Genomic DNA, 12,188 nt, shown 5'->3' with positions numbered 1-12,188 from the left:
TGTATGGTGTTAGAGAAGGATATAATTTTGTTTTTTACATACAGCTGTCCAGTTTTCATAGCACCATTTGATGAAGAGACAGTCATTCCAACATTGTATAGTCTTGCCTCCTTTTCAGAGCTTAATTGACCATAGATGCATGGCTTTATTTCTGAGCTTTCTACCCTGTTCCCTTGATCTATATTTCTATTTCTGTTCCAGTAGTATACTGTTTGGATAACTATATCTTTGTGGTATAATCTGAAGTCAGAGAGCCATTCTGATTCTGCCACTTCTGTTTTTCTTTTTCAAGATTGCTTTGGATACTCAGGATCTATTGTCTCTCCATACGGTTTTTGTTTTTTTTTTTTTCCTAATTCTGTTAAAAAATTGCCCTTGGTAATTTGATAAGGATTGCATTGAATATGTAGATTGCTTAGGGTAGTATAGTCATTTTCACAATATTGATTGTTCCATTCCAAGTACACAGTGTATCTTTCCATCTGTTTGAGTCTTCTTCAATTTCTTGTAGTTTTCAGAGTACAGGTCTTTTGTCTCCTTAGGTAGGTTTATTCTTACTATTTTATTCTTTCTTATGTGATGGTAAATGTAACTGTTTCTTGAATTTCTCCTTCTGGTCTTTTCTTGTTAGTGTATAGAAATGCAGCAGATTTCTCTGTGTTAATTTTTTAACTTGCAGTTTACCATGTTCATTGATGAGTTCTGGTAGTTTTCTCAGAGCATCTTTAGGATTTTCTGTGTATAGTATCATGTGTGCTGTGTTGCTCCTGTCATGTCTGACTCTTTGAGACCCCATGGACTGTAGCCTGCCAGGGTCCTCAGTCCATAGGATTCTCTAGGCAAGAATACTGGAGTGGGTTGCCATTTCCTCCTCCCAACGCAGGGATTGAACCCATGTCTCATGTTTTCTGCCTTGGCAGGTGGGTTCTTTACCACTGGCGCCACCTGGGAAGCCTGTATAGTATCACGTCATCTGCAAACAATGACAGTTGAACTTCTTTTCCAATTTGGATTCCTTTTACTTCTTTTTCTTCTCTGATTCCCGTAGCTAGGACTTCCAAAACTATGTTGAATAAAAGTGGCAAGAGTGGACTTCCTTGTCTTGTTCCTAACCTTGGAGGAAATGCTTTCAGCTTTGCACCAGTGAGTATGATGTTAGCTGTAGGTTTGTATGGCCTTAATGTGTTGAGGTATGTTTCCTTTATGGTCTTTTAATGTATTGTTAGATTTGGATTGCTACTATTTTATTGACAATTTTTGCATCTATGTTCATCAGTGATATTGGCCTATAATTTTTTAGGTATCTTTGTTTTTGGTATGGGTGATGGTGGCCTCATAGAATAAGTTTGGGAATATTCCTTCCTCTGCAGTTTTTTTTTCTATTTTTATCTTTGTCTTTAATTTTTGTCAGTTTGCTTACTGTGTGTCTCAGCATGTCCCCCTGGGTTTATCCTGCCTGGGATTCTGCACTTCCTAGACCTGACTGGCTGTTTCCTTTTCCATGTTAAACAAGGTTTCAGCTATTATCTCATCAAATATTTTCAGTTCAGTTCAGTTGTTCACTCGTGTCTGACTCTTTGCGACCCCATGAATCGCAGCACTCCAGGCCTCCCTGTCCATCACCAACTCCCGGAGTTCACTCAGACTCACGTCCATCGAGTCAGTGATGCCATACAGCCATCTCATCCTCTGTCATCCCCTTCTCCTCCTGCCCCCAATCCCTCCCAGCATCAGAGTCTTTTCCAATGAGTCAACTCTTCGCATGAGGTGGCCAAAGTACTGGAGTTTCAGCTTTAGCATCATTACTTCCAAAGAAATACCAGGACTGATCTTCAGAATGGACTGGTTGGATCTCCTTGCAGTCCAAGGGACTCTCAAGAGTCTTCTCCAACACCACAGTTCAAAAGCATCAATTCTTCGGCACTCAGCCTTCTTTACAGTCCAACTCTCACATCCATACATGACCACAGGAAAAACCATAGCCTTGACTAGCCGGACCTTTTTTGGCAAAGTAAAGTCTCTGCTTTTCAGTATGCTATCTAGGTTGGTCATAACTTTCCTTCCAAGGAGTAAGCGTCTTTTAATTTCATGGCTGTAGTCACCATCTGCAGTGATTTTGGAGCCGCAAAAAATAAAGTCAGACACTGTTTCCACTGTTTCCCCATCTATTTCCCATGAAGTGATGGGACCGGATGCCATGATCTTTGTTTTCTAAATGTTGAGCTGTAAGCCAACTTTTTCACTCTCCACTTTCACTTTCATCAAGAGGCTTTTTAGTTCCTCTTCACTTTCTGCCATAAGGGTGGTGTCATCTGCATATATGAGGTTCTTGATATTTCTCCCAGCAATCTTGATTCCAGCTTGTGTTTCTTCCAGTCCAGCGTTTCTCCTGATGTACTCTGCATAGAAGTTAAATAAGCAGGGTGACAATATACAGCCTTGACATACTCCTTTTCCTTTTCGGAACCAGTCTGTTGTTCCATGTCCAGTTCTAACTGTTGCTTCCTGACCTGCATACAAATTTCTCAAGAGGCAGGTCAGGTGGTCTGGTATTCCCATCTCTTTCAGAATTTTCCACAGTTTATTGTGATCCACACAGTCAAAGGCTTTGGCATAGTCAATAAAGCAGAAATAGATGTTTTTCTGGAACTCTCTTGCTTTTTCCATGATCCAGCGGATGTTGGCAATTTGATCTCTGGTTCCTCTGCCTTTTCTAAAACCAGCTTGAACATCAGGAAGTTCACGGTTCAAGTATTGCTGAAGCCTGGCTTGGAGAATTTTGAGCATTACTTTACTAGCATGTAAGCAAATATTTTATCAGGTCCTTTTTCTCTTCTCCTTCTGGGACCCCCTATAATGCAAATGTTGGTTTGTTTAATATTGTTCCAGAGGCCTGTTAGGCTGTCTTCGTTTCTTTTCATTCTTTTTTGTTCATTCTCTTCTGTGGCAGTGATTTCCACCATTCTGTCTTCCCGGTCACCTATCCATTCTTCTGCCTCAGTTATTCTGCTATTGATTCCTTCTTGTGCATTTTTCATTTCAGGTGTTATATTGTATTTTTCATCTCTGTTTATTCTTTAGTTCTTCTAGGTCTTTGGTAAACATTTCTTGCATCTTTTCAATCTTTGCCTCTATTGCCTCCATTCTTTTTCTGAGATCCTGGATTATTTGCACTATTCTTATTCTGAATTCTTTTTCTGGAAGGTTGCCTACCTCCGCTTCATTTAGTTCATTTAGTTGAAGTGTTCTCTTGTTCCTTCATCTGGGACATAATCCTCTGCCTTGTCATTTTGATTAGCTTTCTGTGATTGTGGTTTTCATTCTGAAGGTTCTAGTAATTTGGCCTTGATTCTGCTATCTGCCCTCTGGTGAATGAAGCTCCTGATGGGAGAGACTGACCATGGATAGCACTGGTTCTAGTTCTGGGGGGCAGGACTTCACTCAGTAATTTAATTTAGTTGTTTGCTGATGGATGGGTTTGAATTGATCTGAGGCAACCCAGCCCTGGACTCAACAGGCTTTATTCTAGGGGCAATGGTGACAACCTCCATGAGGGCTCATGCCTACAGGTACATCGGGAACTGCTGCTGCCAGTGCCCTTGTCCCCTAAGGGGGCTCTGCCAACCATGCCTCTGCAAGGGATGCCCCAGCACTAGCAGGCAGGTTTGGTTCCATCTCCTGTGGGGTCACTGCTCCTATCCCCTGGGTGCTGGTACACAAGATTTTGTGTCTGTCCTCCAAGAATGGAATGTTTCCCCAGCCCTGTGGAAATCTGCACTCAAATCCTGCTGGCCTTTAAAGTCAGATTCCCTGGGGATTCCTAATCCTTTTGCCAGATCCCCAGGCTGGGAGTCGGACCTGGGACTCAGTACCTTCACAACAGTGGGAGAACCTCTGTGGCATAATTGTCCTCCAGTCTGTGGGCCGCCCACCCGGCGGTTATGGAATTGGATTTTATTATGGTTGCGCACCTCCTACTCTCTTGTTGCAGCTTTTTCTTTGGACGTGGGGTATCTCTTTCGGTGGGTTCCAGCACTCCTTGTCGACGAGTGTTGAGTGGTTAGTGGTGATTTCGGTGCTCTCACGGGAGGAGGTGAGCACACACCCTTCTCCTCTGCTGGCTTGAACCAATCTCCCGCTGCATGGCTTCTGATGACATTCCTGCCTGTATGATTCTGCTGGGCCCATCTGGATAATCCAAGATAATCTCCCATCTCCCAGAGGCCTTCACTTAATCACATCCTCAAAGCCCTTCTGCTATTTAAGGTAACATATTTACAAGTCATGAGGTTTGGGGGATTAGGACATGGACATCTTTGCAGGACCATTATTCTGTCTGCCACGACACCTATTGTATCCACGCAGTATTTTCATGTAAATGAAGAAGGCTTGGCTCTGAAGAGCATATTGGGTAGAAATCTCTATTCACACCTATTAACTTTTCTTTTTTTTCCCAGAGAATAAAGCAGCTGTTACTATTTTCTTTTTCATTTGGATAAGCTGAATCAGAGAGGTTAGGCAGTTTACAAAGGTCTCACAGTTCCTTAACGGCAAAGCTACTCTAGAATTTGGCTGTTTTAACATCTTAAAGCATGCTGCACTGTGGGCTGCCCCTGTGCAAGCAAAGAGCTCTCTAGGGAGTTTACATCCAAGTTGAAGCAAACAGCTTAAGTCACAAAATGCCCTTTTCCTAGCCCTAAAATTAAGATATTAAAAATGGACCTTACATTCCAATAAGTTACTGCTTGAATGTCTTTAGAAACTGGAAGTAAAACAGAAATATAACCTTTGGGGAAGAAAAGCATATACTTGGATCTACCAGTAATTCACTGAAGTTTTTCCATAAACACATTCATTAACCTTTTAAGAAAAGTGTTTCTAAGAGATGCCCTGGCTAGTTCCTTTGCTATGGCAGTCCATATTCCATGGAGTGCTTTGATCTCAGTTTTGTGTGAAGGAGGTTGATTATACATTAAAGGACACTACATTTTAAGGATCCTGTGAATGGAAGGGTCTCTCTTATCTAGAGACGTGGTTTGAATACTATAAAAGCCTTTTTAAAAAATGTTCAAAGGCATCAAAATTTTTAATGTTCTCTTACTAAGGTTGAAGGTTGAAACATTTGCTATTGGGAAATTTATCTGAATAATACATTGATTCCTTAGAGGAGAGATGCTACCATAAATGAAGTATATTTTTTTGATGTTTGGAATTCTAATTCTAAGGAAGTCTATTAAATTGGGGAAACAATCTCAGAGGCTCTAATGTTAACACTTATCGAGATGGTAATTGTAGAATCTTTTTTATGTTTTTACTCCTTTTTATATTTTACTATGTTTTATGTTTTTTCTTCAAAAGAGTTTTCTTTTTAGATCCACTTAAATTCTTTCTCCCTGTCTCTACCCACACCTTCTCCTGCTGTATGCTAAAAGCGGACTCCTGGGTATACATTCCTTGCCATTGTAAAATGTCAGCGCAGCAGTCTCGGCCTAGATCTCAGGGCCAAACAGCCAGAATAAAGCAAGACATGAGATGCTAAGACCACAGTTACAGAAGGGATGGCTCCTCACCTCTCCTATAGACACACACTGTTAGCCAAGAAAAGCAGTATGCGAAGAAATGGACAAAAAGTCAGGAGTGGGCAGAGTGACAAAGGTGGGAGGCCAAGTCCCCTGCGGGGGTCTTCTCTGATAAACAAGCAGAAATGCAGGTGCCCCCGTGGCCATGGATATTGAAGCAGAGAACCAGCTCCAAGCAAGGGGCAGAGGAGTTAACCATGACTCACCACATTGTCAAGAACCCAGCCAACACATCTGGCTCCAGGGCAGCCTCCAGACCCAGTGGGCTGAGTGGTGTTTTCCAAGGGACAGAAGCCCAGTTGTGTGAGCTCCAGCCATGCTAGTGTCTCGAGAGGAGATTCTGCCACGGAAGGACCCTCTGTATGTTACTCTGTGGTGGGAGTGCAGCCAGTAGTTGTTGAGCTGGGTGGGGGCAACGTGACGTCTGCAGCACTGGGTCTGCTGGTTGGGGTCTGTGAGCCCTGCAGCAGGGCTAGGCCAGTCGGTTGCACCTGAAGCACCCCACTCACTGCCCTGCCGTATTCCCACGGGCTGAGCCCAGCATGTTCCTTACACCAGGGCCATCAGCTGTTGGAACGGAGGCTGCATGTGAGACAGACTTTCCTAATCATTAGCATTCTCTGTGCTTCCATATCACCATTTCTTCATGTGCTTATTTTCAGTTATTGCGTTGTACATGGCACTGTAGCTTTGTATATGACTTCTATTTCCCTACTATAAATTTGTTTCTCAAGAAAATTCTAGATTTACTGGGTGATTGTGATTTTATTCTCCAGAACATATTTGACTCACTTAAGTTTTTCTGTCCCACTATCTTTTTTAACAAATGGCTTAAGTTTACTAACAACTGAATAGAGTAACACTATTTTCTTTTATGTTGGCTGAATGTCCTCCTCACAGGCTGTGGTTTTTAAGTCCTGTTTTCTTAGTTCTACTAAATAAATATTCATTTACCTTACTTATTTCGTCGTCTCTAATAATAATCCATTTTATATAGTTTATGCTTGAAGATGTCCACACATATACAGATATATCTATATCCTACATATACTTACACATCTGCATGCTACAATTAAATATTGCACCTTTCAAAGTCATGATTCTGTAGAGATTTTAATGATTTGGGGAATACCTCTACTCTAATGTTGGGTAACCAAAAGACTGAATTTTATAAACCAAGAAGAATGAAATGAGAACATATGTACTTGTGAAAAAATCTGGACAACATGTATGAGGTGAAATTATAAGTGAAATGATAAGTATTTGTAACTTTTTTTCTTCCGCATTTTCCATATTCTTCTATGAACCTAGGTGGCATATAATTTTAAATATCATCTCCCTGCCTGAATGTGAAACTTTTATGGTATATTCTCACCCACATGCACTCACATCCCTTAGAACTGACCCCATTTGGGAGAGAGTGGTCCCCCCAGACCACCAGAAAATATCCTCTCTGTGATGGACACACACCTTCCTTCCACTGACACATGTTTTAGCTCCATTCAGAGAATACATGCATTGACCACTCCATCTGGAATTGTCAAGTGTGAATTATGTGCCCAATTAAAGGGCAAAAGGTTAATCTATCTTGAAAGAAGGAAGCAGTAAAGACAAAAATGATTGTATATTTTGACTCTCATCCCAGGCACATAGGCAAGATCCAGACTTAATATAAGAAAATAGAATTGTAACATCCATTTTAAAGTTGAAAATTGTGCAATTTGGTTTCATTTTAGGAAATTATTTTTCATTTTAAATAATAGAATTAAACATCGAGAAACAGAAGATTAACTCCTAAAGAAATTTGGATTTACTGCCTAATTAGTAGCTCTGTAAAAAAAGTAAAACCACCACAGGGACAACTCCGCAAATACAGCCAGCCTCAGGTCACAGAGCCTGTGGGAGGACTTGCCGTTAGGGTCTGTGCATTCGTGTCCGGATCCCTTAATATCTGTGTCTGACTTTCTTACCTTGAAACTGGGATGATAATAGCAGTAAATCATGCTGTTCTAACGATGTGTTAATACAGGTGAAGCACTTAACCCAGTGCCTGGCACAGACCAGCAGCTCTTACGCCCAGTGCTGTTTTAGTCATTAGTGACGGTGGTAGTGGATGGCATTATTATCTGGAAGACCAGACTTGGATTAAAAACAGTAGGAAAGTTGCCGTTTCACTTACTCTGAAGTTTCATGGTAGCAGCCCAGTACCTGATAATTATAGCCAGCTTTTGGTTAAAGCTTGTTGCTGTTGTTCAGTCACTCAGTGGGTCAGACTCTTTGCAACCCCATGACTGCAGCATGCTAGACTTCCCCGTCTGTCACTATTTCCTCAAGTTTGCTCAAACTCATGTCCATTGAGTCGATGATGCCATCCAACCATCTCATCCTCTGCCACCCCCTTCTCCTCATGCATTCAATCTTTCCCAGCATCAGGGTCTTTTCCAATGAGTTGACTCTTCTCATCAGGTGACCAAAGTATTGGAGCTTCAGCTTCAGCATCAGTCCTTCCAATGAATATTCTGGGGTCAAAATATGGACTGTGCATTTATTCCACATTTATATTTCTGAGCTTATAAATTATTTCAGAAAAAAATATATTTTCAGCCTGGTCAAGGGAAGTTTTTTAGATTACTCTTGGTAAGTGATGCAAGAATAAAAGAATAAATTATTTTTAAAGGCATTTCAAATTGCTTTACAAGTGGTAATGTATGTATAGACACATCAAGCCACAGAACTCCCGAGTAGATTTGATTTAAACCTTATTTCTAAATGATATTCACCTACAATGTAATCCTATGTAATTTGATGCAACAGTTTAGACAATTTCATAAAAGACTTTAATTAAAATAATGAGTGGAGTACTTAATATGCCTTTCTGGAACATGGTGTCCAATAAATAGAGTTGACGAGTCATTGAAAGGTCCCCATCTCTTGTTTTTCAGCTTGACCATCTCTGCAGAGTGCCCAATGCAACTTGAAGACTTCCCAATGGATGCCCATGCCTGCCCTCTGAAATTTGGCAGCTGTAAGTTATTTTCAAAAGTAAGAACCATGGATATACTTTGGGGTTATTTCCACATTCATTCAGAAGTATTTAGATACTATATGTAAATAAACTCAAGATGCGCTTCAGTGTGCTTGGGAAAGCTGGAGAGGCAGCAGGGTACACACACTTGTCCTCTCAGAATGATTTCCCTGCCTGTAACTGAGAGAATGCAAATGGGGGCTTTTGCCCTCTAGGATATGCTCCTGGGGAAACAATTCCTCACCCCTAGACCTGCACCAGACAGTTCTTTCTTGTTTTCACTTCTCAGATTCCAGGTCACCTCCTCCAGGGGCCCTTAATGACCCAATTTCCATTACCCACCTCAGAACTCCTTATTGCGTGGTAGTCATTGCTATGTTGAGTCACTTCTCAGATGTTCCGTATGAACATTTGATTATTTATATGTGGCTATTTAATTTTTCTGTTATCGTTCTGTTATTGATTTCTAGTTTAATTCCGTTATAATCAGAGGACACCTTCTATATGATTTCACCTTTCTTACATTTATGGCAGTTTATTTCATGACCCAGAGGCTTCATCTTGGTATTTGTGCTTTGAACACTTGAAAATCATGTATACTTTGCGGTTACTTGGTGGAATGCTCTACAAGTATTAATTAGATCCTGTTGACTGTGCTATTGTGAGTTCTATACTGTTTGCTGATTTTCTGTCTACATCAGTTATTGAGCAAGAGGTGTTGAAGGCTCCATCTAATTGTGCAATTGACTATTCCTACTTTCAGTTCAGTACTTTTTTGTTCCATGTATTTCTCACTTGTTCTTTGGTGCACACACATTCAGGATTATAGTCTCTTCTGGGTGAATCAACCCTTTATGATTGCATAATATTCCTCTCTGTCTGTGGTAATTTTCTTTGTTTTAAAGTCTACCTGAAATCTATATGGCCACTCCTACTTTCTTTTGATTATATTTGAAAGATATATGTATATATATATATACACATTTCCATTTGCTTAATCATCATGTTAAAATGAATTTCTTGTAGTTGGTGTATGTTTGGGTCATATTTTTAAATTTGCTTTGCCAGTCTTTATCTTTTAATTGGTGTATTCTCATAATTTACACTTTCTGGAGGGCTTGTCTGCCACTTTATTTGATTTTTTGGTTTTCTGCTCTCTGTTTTCTGTTTCTTTATTTTCCTTTTCCTGACTCCATGTGGGTTAGCTGAGCATTTATTATGATTCCGTTTTTTTTTTTTTTTTTTAATTTATAGTGTTTTGTTTGTATCTTCTTATATACCTTTTTAGTTATTGCTGTAGATATTACTTTATACATACATGACTTATTACAGTTTACTATTCTTATTTTACCAATTCATATGAAAGCTATGTTCCTTTATCCTAAGATAGTGAAAATATAGTTGTCTTAAACATTTTGTCTGTATTCACCTAGAATCACGTCAGAGAGTATTATGGTGTTTATTTGAACCATCAAACTTAATTTTGAAATCTTAAGAGAAAAAGGATATTTTTTTCTCTATTTTTACTTATGGTGTTCTTTTATTGTACTCCCAGTGTCCCAAGATTTCTTCTTTTATAACTAAAAGTTATTTTTTCATAAAAATAAAATAAAACATTTTGAAATAAATGTTATATTAAAACTGGGCTTCCCTGGTGGCTCAGATGGTTAAGAATCTGCCTGTGATGTGGGAGACCTGAGTTCTATCCCTGGGTTGGGAAGATCCCCTGGAGGCGGGCATAGCAACCCACTCCAGTGTTTTTGCTCCCCTGGAGGCGGGCATAGCAACCCACTCCAGTGTTTTTGCCTGGAGAATCCCCATGGACAGAGGAGCCTGGAGGGCTACAGCCTCCTTTATAACTGCTTAGCAAACTTCCTTTAACCATTCTTTTAGGATAGACTTCTGGCAATAAATTCTCTTAGTTTTTCTTCATCTGAAAATATCTTGATTTCTCTCTTCATACCTGAAGAACATTTTTAATGAATATAAGATTCTGTTCTGACAGTTTTGTGGCATTTGAAAAATGTGCTACTTTATTCTTGCCTCCATGGTTTCTGATGAGAAATCTGCTGTAATTCAAATCATATTTTCCTTATAGGCATGATATCTTTTCTCTTTGTTGCTTTCAAGCTTCTTTTTTTTTGTCTTTAGAGAAATTTGACTATGATGTGTATTAGTGTGGATTTCTTTGGGTTTATCTGATTTGAGATTTGTTCTACTTCTTGAATCTATAGGTTTTGGTCGAATTTAGGGAGTTTGAGCAGTTATTACTTTGAATACTTTTCCTACCCCATCCTCTTTCTCTTCTTTCCTGATTCCAATGACATGAATATTAAATCTTTTGTTGTATTCCCACAAGTTCTGAGGCTCTTTGCGTTTTTTTCTATTGCATCTGTGTGTGGTCAGGCTCCTCAAGATGGCTTTTCTCTTGCTCTCTGTATATCGCCTGCCTGACCAGTGGATATACACCTACACCCTACTCACACAACTGACTTAGATACTTGTCCCAGGCCCCAGCTAATGACTGTTCTAGCTTTAGGTCAGAACTCAACTCTCCTCTCCTCTTATCAAAGGGTTGGTGAGGACTGGGCCCCTCTGGTGGTCTCCCTGGTAACTGATGAGCCAACTTGGTACCATTTCCCCCTGTAACTGGCAATCTCCTCCTCCCCCTGAGCAAAGGTGGCTACCATGTCCTGCTGGCCACCCAGCACACACGGTGGGTGTAAGCTCCCTCATCCTTTAAACCATTGACACCTCTGTCACTGACTGTTTCTTCAGTCTAGAGGATGGTTGAGTACAGGCCTCTTAGGCCTAAGAGGTGCAACCCAATACTCTATTTTTCAGATAAACTTAATTTTTATTGTTGTGTATTTCATTTTAATGATACTTTCTTTTGTTCCCTCCTCTTGCTGATGAGCCCATTTAGTGAGCTTCTTATTATGGTTATTAGTTCTTATTTTCTTTAATTCTATGTGTCAACTTGACTGGGCCACAGGATGCCTAGATACTATTAAATAGTTAAATATTATTTAATAGTTAACTATTAAATAGTTAAATATTATTCTGGGTGTGCATGTGAGGATATTTTTTTAATAAGATTAACATTTAGATTGGTTGACTGAATAAAGCAGATTGCCCTCCCTAATGTGGGTGGACCTTGTTCAATCAGTTGAAGACCTGAACTAGAACAGAAGGGCTGACTTTCCCATGGTAAGAAACCCCTCCTACCTAACTGCCCTGAGCAGGCATGTTGGTCTTTTCCTGCCTTTGGATGCAAACTGAAACAGTTCTTCTTGGTCTCCAGCCTAACAGTTCTCAAACTGGAACTGCACTGCAGATCTTGGGACTTTAAGCTACTATTACTTCATAAGGCAACACCTTATAATAAATCATATATATATATATATGTGTGTGTGTGTATATCTTATAATAAGTCATATATATGTGTATATATATATGTCTATATAGAGATGATATACACACACATATCCTATTGTTTCTCTTTCTCTGGAGAAACCTGACTAATACAGATTTTGGTTATGAGAATAGGTGCTACTCTGGCAAATGCCTGAGAATGTGAATGT

General features: G+C 39.9%; 1 protein-coding gene across 6 annotated transcripts in view; it reads left to right on the top strand.

Annotated features, from left to right (window-relative positions):
- Positions 1-12,188, top strand: part of GABRA5 (gamma-aminobutyric acid type A receptor subunit alpha5) — a 91,247-nt gene that overhangs the window by 53,778 nt on the left and 25,281 nt on the right. For all 6 annotated transcript variants that reach the window (XM_025271651.3, XM_044932917.2, XM_025271649.3 and 3 more), the window contains one exon: positions 8,522-8,604. In XM_025271651.3, the coding sequence (XP_025127436.1) occupies positions 8,522-8,604 (83 nt within the window). The remainder of the gene's footprint in view (positions 1-8,521; positions 8,605-12,188) is intronic.

Source organism: Bubalus bubalis, chromosome 20 (genome assembly GCF_019923935.1).
Source record: "Bubalus bubalis isolate 160015118507 breed Murrah chromosome 20, NDDB_SH_1, whole genome shotgun sequence".
NCBI lineage: Eukaryota > Metazoa > Chordata > Mammalia > Artiodactyla > Bovidae > Bubalus > Bubalus bubalis.
This window is presented reverse-complemented; position numbering and strand designations above follow the sequence as displayed.